The sequence below is a fragment of the Pinus tabuliformis genome, chromosome 2_2, assembly GCF_031772625.1.
Source record: "Pinus tabuliformis cultivar Carrire ecotype Pingquan chromosome 2_2, CPIR1, whole genome shotgun sequence".
Lineage (NCBI taxonomy): Eukaryota > Viridiplantae > Streptophyta > Pinopsida > Pinales > Pinaceae > Pinus > Pinus tabuliformis.
Genome location: NC_142300.1, coordinates 542,201,782 through 542,209,869, shown reverse-complemented (window position 1 = coordinate 542,209,869; position 8,088 = coordinate 542,201,782). Strand labels below are relative to the sequence as shown.

Sequence of the window (8,088 nt, the reverse complement as noted above, 5' to 3'; positions counted from 1 at the left end):
TATTTAAGAGTCTTCTTAAGATCAAATATAAATCAAAAACTAAATATTAAAGGACAAGTTAAGATCAACTTCATTTTCATATATTTTAATATTTTCTTAAAAAACTTATAATCTTGTTTATTTTAATATTACCAAATATTTTATGAATAAATTACATAAATAAAACATTACCTTCCAACATAATTTCAACAAAAATTTAAAGTCAAATTTACTTTAAGAATTGGGGAAGTTTAATTACTATTTATTCCATTCTTAAGATCAATTGACCCATACATGCAACTGAAGTTATAACCAAATTACGGAGAAAGGTGGAGGTGTTTAATTATTTGTCCCGCGCTTAAGTAATCGGCCCCGAAAAGGTGCATTCCGGATAACGCGTATCGGTGGTCCACGTGTCTTATGTGGGCTTGCGAGAAACTTACCTTCGCCTCCTCTCAAAGAGAGCTTATAAATACCTTTTTATTCGTCTAGAGAAACACGATTTTCGCTCTCTGAAACCCTTTCTTCTTAGTTTCCACCGACAAACCCTAGAATCTCTAACCCTACTGATTAAATTTCTGCGGCTGGTGTTGCAACCGAAGGGTTCGGATCGCGTTCGGCAGCTATGGCTTGCGTTGCAAAATATCATCGCCCTCCTCATATGCTCGATGAAAATCCCAGGAAGCGTCGAAAGTTAACGTCGTCCTGGGACGTTCTTCCTTCACAGCTTCAGGTTGGTTTTCTATTTGCGAATATCTTGGTCTGTAACTGGTTTTTTTGTAGATCTACTTGTTAGCGTTCAGAGCACGGTGTTTTCATTACCCTGGTATTCAAGCTTTCATGAAACAAGGTTAAAGGGTTTTGCATCCTCCTGGAAAATTTAGAAACGGGTTTGTGTGTGTAGGTCCAGCCAACACTGGTATTTTCTGGGAAGGACTTTGGTATTGTAAGTAGAAATGAAGGGGTGAACGTCCCTTTGTTAGTTGGGACAGAACCCTCCACCCCTTGTTCAGACAGTAGTCGGTCTGCCTCTTCCAATATAAAACCCAAAGAAGAGGGCTCACGGACTGGGTCACCACGATGGCGCAGTGACGACAAGGATGGCCACTACAAGTTCGAACTTGGAGAGAATTTGACGCCTCGATGTAAGAACACGTTTTTCAGATCGGGTTTGCGATGGGTTATGCCTTTTGGGAGCCTTAGATCTAAAGGAGGGTTCCACTGGTTATTTTAAAACGTGATTTATAAATAGCCTTTTTACCTGATCTACTCTACTAATCTGGCTAAAACGTACTGTTGTTGTTTTGCAGACAAAATACTCAGTAAGATGGGTGAAGGTAAGCATTTAGGAGTCTAGATTTCTTGTTATATTTCCCTTATTATTGAACACGTCACATGGGTTTCCTAGGTCAGTGAAGGTGGGGTGTTGTTATTACCCCACCAGGAGTTCAAATCTCAAAAGATGTGGCTTGTTTTCACCTCATGGGTCATGCTTGTTAAGTTGGGCTCGGGTTGTCATGCCTGTTAAGTCGGACTGAAGTCTCCAAAGATATGATTTGTTCTCATCATCATATTTTCATGGCTGTTAAGACGGTCTGGGGTTGTCACATTCAAATCCCAATTCTTGATAGGTGGTAGATTGCTTGGACGTTAAGAGTCTCAAGGATCAAGGGTTTACATGTAGATGTAGTTTTTGATCAAGAGTGTCAAGGGGCAACGAGTAGTTGCATCTTTAGATTTTTGGACATTCAGGAGCTCATGGCCAAGCCTGTTAAGTTGGACTTGGGTTGTTATTCCTCTTGAGTCGGGCTGGTGAGTCAGTCGGGCTGAAGTCTCCAGATGTGTGACTTGCTATCCCCTTATGGGTCATGCCTGTTAAGTTGGGCTGTGTTTGTCACACTTATAAAGTGTGAAATCAAAGCCCTCTTCTTGATATGTGGGACATTAAGAGTCTCTAGGGTTAACATTTAGATGCGTTTTTTGGTAGATGGCTGGGTCATCAAGACTCTTAGTAAGGTGTAACATGTTGCATTTTTATTTTTGGACACTCGGAAGATTTTTTTATTCTCCAATGCTTAATTTTTTTTTGTTTGTTTGTTTATGGATTCTTGAACGGTGGGATGGATGAATTTTATTTTGATGGTAACGTTGCCAATGTTTGCAGGAACATTTGGTCAAGTGTTGGAATGTTGGGATCGAAAATCAAAGGATCTCGTGGCCATTAAAATTGTTCGTGGATTACAAAAGTATCGAGAGGCTGCAATGATAGAAGTCGATGTACTTCGTAAAGTTGGCAAATACGACAGAAATGGCACACGGTATGACATTATTCTTATTTTTTTTTCTGATCCTTGTTTTCGCTTTGTTAGTTATACATGCATAATATAATATATGGGCATGTTGGGTAGCATGCTAGTACGATTCCTTGACTTAGTCATTGTTAGGACTTGGAAATGGTTGCCTGAGATGTATGCCTTTCCCAATACAGTTGTGTGCAGATGCGCGAGTGGTTTGACTACCGGAATCACACTTGCATAGTCAGTATTCTGTAGCAGTTTATATCTAAATTCTTTTTTTCTGTTCTTTTCTTTACAAACACCTTCGAGTAGTCTGTGTTATGTTTGTTAGTGTGTTTAAGGTTGTGCATGGATGTAAAAACAGGTCTTTGAGAAGCTTGGCCCAAGCTTATATGATTTCCTACGCAAAAACAATTACAGCCCATTTCCCATTGATCTCGTACGGGAGGTTGGAAGGCAACTGTTGGAATCTGTTGCATGTGTGTAGACGATACTCGCACTTATATCTTTGCATTTTCAGTGGGAGGGCTTAAACATATAATTTAATATTATAAAGAATGATTGTCTGCTGCCATTAGCTAGATTTCTTCGTTGGCCAGTTTATCTCACACTTTAAAACAGTGGACCGAGTCTTTATAAGGGCACTAATAATGCTATCCAGGATTTTCTTCTCCTAATATTGCCAATGATATGTGGCAGATATGCATGAGTTGAAACTCGTTCACACGGATTTAAAGCCTGAAAATATACTTTTTGTTTCTTCGGACTCTGTGAAGGTTCCAGATTGCAAGGTAGATTGCTGTTGTATTGTTTGTGATTGAGATTGGCATAATATATCAATTGATAATACTGCTTTGTATTGGAGTAGATAGTGTCTCCAGTAAAAAGTAATAATCAAATAATAAAATATTTGTTTATATGTTACGCCCCTTAGTTTTCACAATCGTCTGAGATTAACATTTCGACAACATGCATTTATGTCAAGGAATGAACTCTGATAACATAATTGTTGTTCAAAAGGGTGTGAAGGGATTTCCAGATGACTTTAAAAGGTTGCCAAAGTCAAGTGCAATAAAGTTAATTGATTTTGGAAGCACCACATTTGAGGATCAAGATCACACCTCAGTGGTCTCTACAAGGCATTATCGAGCTCCTGAAGTTATTTTGGGTGAGCTTAGAAAGTTTGTTCTATGGCTTATCCATCAGATTTTGATAGGACAAATGTCAATTGTATCATGTCGCGAATACATGCCCTTTTTATTTACAATTAATGTTTCTTAGCAGGACTTGGATGGAACTACTCTTGTGATATTTGGAGTGTAGGGTGCATACTTGTGGAGCTATGCTCGGTAAACTTTTTAGACTAGTTTCTCTTGGATTTGAATGGTTATATAGATCCCGGCAGAAATGATATTTACAGTAACTGCCTTAAAATTTTCAGGGTGAGACTTTGTTTCAAACTCATGAAAACTTGGAACATCTTGCTATGATGGAAAGGGTATTAGGGCCTTTGCCCCATCATATGTTGAAAAAATCAGAGTGAGTATTTTTATGTTTCTCAACGAAATATTACCTGGATCAGATTATTAGCATGCTATAAAATTCAATATACCTATGGTAAACTATAATGTTTAATGTTACCCTGTTAACAGTAGAAGACATGTGAAATATTTTAGACATGGAACACGATTGAATTGGCCTGAAGGAGCATCCTCTAGAGAGAGCATCAGAGCAGTGAGAAAGTTACCAAAACTTAGGGTATGCTTATTATATAATTTAGGATGCGCATGGAACACCTTGAAATGAAATCTTCACATGATTTGTGGTTTGTTTCACTGATTTGAATCCTAGCATGTTACTCCTGTTTGCAGGATTTGATAATGAAACATGCAGACAACTCAGCAGGTCTATTTATAGATTTGTTGCAGGGGCTTCTCAATTATGAACCCTCAGAACGCTTGAAAGCTTCAGAGGCTTTGAGACATCCATTTTTCAGAGAAGGTTCGAGAAGATATGATTATAGTGCATATACTTTATGAAGTATGGATCTGATTATCTGTTAGTCTCTGTTTTGTATTTGGGGTCCAGAGTTACCGTGAATCATTGTACCCTGCACATTGAGGAATTTCCTTCTCAACTTCGGGCAGTCGTCTAGCTGAAATGTATTATATTATGGATTCTTGGTGAAGGGTTTGGTATACCATTCAGCAGTGGTGTTTCGGCGAAATGAGTCCTTACATCTTACATCATCAGCAGGCTTTTTGTACATTAGAGAGTTTGTTGAAAATTGCCGTTATATTTCATATAATGAAATATGCATCTGAGAATTGTTCAGATATCGGTTGTCCATCGGTGAATCGTAGATTGTATTTCGGTGCCTGAGTTGCTGTGAATGATTACACCGCTGTATGGAATTTCTTTCGCAGTTTCTGGAACGCCAGAGCAGAATCCGTTGCGGTGCTCGTCTGTTGTTTGATGAGCGAAATGGATCCTTACATCAGAATGCTTGTACATGCAGGATGTATAATAACATATTTTTTAATTCATGAATGAATTCAATTATGAAATATTTGAGTGGTTCGATCACATTTAATGTCAATTTAATAGTTTATTAAATTTGTAATATATAAACGAATTCAATCATAAAAGCTTTAAGAAGGTATTTGCCATTTTAATATTTTTTAATTGAAAAATAATCGTGAATATTATATTATTTTGTTTCTTTCTTTCTCAAAGAGTGTTGTTTTGATAACACAATAACTTTTAAAAATGAAAAAAAAACAAGTAAAAAGATAATACAATCTTTAAAAATGAAAAAACCATGATAATACAATAACCTTTAAAAATGAAAAAAAAAACGAAGTCACTGTAACACACAACAAAATTCACAATCACTGTAAATAGAAGTAACAAAACTCACTCTAAATAGAATTAGAATTAACAAAATTCACTGTAAATAGAAGTAACTTACTAAGTAACAAAATTCACTGTAAATAATTTACTGTAAATAGAAGTAACTTACTAAGTAACAAAATTCACTGTAAATAGAAGTAATTGAAGTAACTTACTGAAACCTAAATTCCATATCCTTGAGATCAAATGACCACCTCCATTTCCTTGAAATCAAATATACATATCCTAATGGCCACCTCCATATCTTTGAAATCAAATGACATTGATTTGGGCCGCTATACCATCCAATACCATTTTTGTGTATAGGGGATCTGATGGACATATAAAATGCCTAACAGACTAAAATGCCCAACAGAATTAAAATCAAATGACCTTGACTTGACCTTTACTTGGACAAGCCTTGAAATCAAATGACATTGACTTGGGCAAGCTATACCATCCAAATGACATTGACTTGGGCATGCTATACCATCCAAATGACATAAGACTTGGGCATGCTATACCATCCAAATGACATAATACCATTTTTGTGTATATATAAAATGCCCAACAGAGATAATTAATATGCAGAGTGAAAGGATATGGGCAACTGGGTCATAGAAGAGATCAGACGGGCATTCAGTCAGATCAGATATGCCTCCTTATGCACAGCCTCTTTGACATCTGTCGTCCAGCTTCATTTTGACAGCAGTTTTGCAGCGGCATTATATATTATATGTATATTCATGTATTTTCCAGCTCTGTTTTCTTTAGTTCTTGATATCAGTAGCAGCATTTGTAATACACAGCAAACACACTTTTTTACTTTCTCTCCTTTTTGGAACTGCTCACGGGCTTTGAGACATCTATATTTTTTGTTTTTGGGGTTGTTTTCCTTCTGTTGAAGGAGATCCCAGTTTTTGTTTTGCATATATGATACATGGTTGATATTGCACCTCCGTTGGGAGGTTGTTTGTAAAGGTTTTGAGTCCTACAGAACAGCAGAACAGCTCCTTAAATGTTGAGCAGAACAGCAGACTTATGAGCCAGCTGTGGTGGCATATGATTCAATCGCTTGTAAAACTTTTTATCGCTCTTAATAAAAAGTTGTGATTTTTTCCCCGGAAAAAAAAAATATGCAGAGTGAAATTTATATACTGAAATACATGGTATAAAATGACCAACAGACATAATTAATATGCAGAGTGAAATTTATATACTGAAATACATGGTTTCTTATAGGTTTTATCATTTTTGTTTAAGGAGATGTTGACTTGGCCATGTTATAACATTTTTTATATAAGGCATCTGAAGGATATAAATAAATAACTAATATGCAGAGCGAAACTTAATATGCTGAATACATGGTTTGAAACTTAATATGTTGAATACATGGTTTGAAACTTAATATGTTGAAATACATGGTTTCTTGGATATTTTATCATTTTTGTTTAGGGAAATATTGTTTAGGGAGATATTGCCTGGACATGCTATAACATTTTTGTGTATAGGGCACATAAATGGACATTAAATGACCGACAGAAATAACCAATGTGCAGGGTGAAACCTTAATATATTGAAATACTACATGGTTCTTGGTTTCCTAGAGGGGAGATGTTAGTTGAAAACTAGGTCGCTAGGGGTAGAGGGGAGATGTTAGTTGAAAACTAGGTCGCTAGGGGGTGAATAAATGGTAGCAATCATATAAATTTCTTAGTCAAAGTTAACTTTGACTAAGAAACTGGTTACAGGTTGTTTCAGCCTGAAGCAAAGAAGATGATAATAAGTAGAGATGTTGTATTTGGTGAGAAGATAATCTATTAGCTAGGACATGTACAGTTGAATTGAGGAAAAATGCAGTGGATATTGGTGATGAATCAAATTCCAAGTCAGTGAAGATAGATGAAGTTAAGAAGAAGCCTAAGTGGCTTGAAAGTGGTCAACATGCAATATGTTGGATAATTTTTTTGAAAGAAGGGTTACTAGATCCCAAATTTCTCTAGTGAATTATGCACTTATGGGGGACATGTAATGAAAATGGATGAACCACATAATTATGTAGAAGCATCAATGAAAGAAAGAATGGAATGAAGATATGGAAGAAAAATTTAATGCCTTCGTGAAAAATGATACATGGGACTTGGTCAAATTACCAAAGGCAAAAGATGTAATTGACACTAAATGGGTTTATAAAACCAAGTATAAATTAGATGTCCCAATTAGTTGCAAAGGGATATGCACAGAAGGAAGACATTGATTATACTGATACATTTGCCCCAGTGGAAAAGTTGGATACAATCAAGATGGTTCTTGCACTCGCTGCTTATTACAAATGGCCAATTTTTGAGATGGATGTTAAATCATCTTTTTTGAATGATTACGTGGATGTAGAAATTAATGTGGAGCAACTTGAGGGTTTTGAAGTGTCAAGAAAAGAAGATTGTGTTTATGAGTTGAAAAAGGCCTTGCATGGTCTTATGCAAGCATCAAGGGCTTGGTATTAAAGAATTGATAAATATTTCCAAGATCATGGCTTAGTTAAAAATTTATTTGAATCCAATCTCTATATCTTTTAGTTAGGATATGACATTATGATAGTTGTCTTATATGTCAATGATTTGATCTACACAAGGAACAATGTTGAACTATTTAAAAGATTTAAGTCACATATGATAGCTAAGTGTGAGATGCCAAATCTTGGTGAGTTGCATTTTTTTTTGGGTATTGATGTTTGGCAGAAGGAAGGTGGTATTGTCATGTCACAAACCAAGTATACTTGGGACATTATGAAGAGGTTTAGAATGTTGAGTTGCAAGCCAACGACAACTCCTTTGGAAGTTAGGTTGAAGTTATAGAGACATGACTCCTCCAATTCAATTGATGTTACTTTGTATTGTCAATTGGTTTGAAGTTTGACCTA

General features: G+C 36.1%; 1 protein-coding gene across 10 annotated transcripts; it reads left to right on the top strand.

The window, feature by feature from the left end:
* Positions 1–462: 462 nt before the first annotated feature.
* On the top strand, positions 463–5,674 carry LOC149193758 (serine/threonine-protein kinase AFC2-like). 10 transcript variants are annotated; one of them, XM_089404898.1, is made up of 12 exons: positions 463–712; positions 884–1,124; positions 1,290–1,316; positions 2,144–2,297; positions 2,468–2,516; positions 2,641–2,755; positions 2,976–3,067; positions 3,297–3,444; positions 3,561–3,625; positions 3,718–3,815; positions 3,932–4,034; positions 4,148–5,674. In XM_089404898.1, exons 1-12 carry the CDS (start codon positions 605–607, stop codon positions 4,313–4,315), a joined length of 1,368 nt encoding a protein of 455 aa, XP_089261024.1. In that variant the 5' UTR covers positions 463–604; the 3' UTR covers positions 4,316–5,674. The 10 variants fall into 10 exon arrangements, with proteins under 10 accessions (XP_089261024.1, XP_089261027.1, XP_089261026.1 ...); XM_089404897.1 differs by having other exon boundaries at positions 464–712; positions 3,929–4,034; XM_089404901.1 differs by lacking the exon at positions 3,932–4,034 and having other exon boundaries at positions 4,148–4,338.
* Positions 5,675–8,088: the final 2,414 nt, after the last annotated feature.

Bases quoted from the DNA above. Each gene is read 5' to 3' on its own strand.
- LOC149193758 (XM_089404897.1), top strand. From the start codon at position 605: ATGGCTTGCGTTGCAAAATATCATCGCCCTCCTCATATGCTCGATGAA. The intron at 1,317-2,143 runs GTAAGCATTTAG...CAATGTTTGCAG, and splicing joins ACTCAGTAAGATGGGTGAAG to GAACATTTGGTCAAGTGTTG. The intron at 2,756-2,975 runs GTGTGTAGACGA...GATATGTGGCAG, and splicing joins ACTGTTGGAATCTGTTGCAT to ATATGCATGAGTTGAAACTC.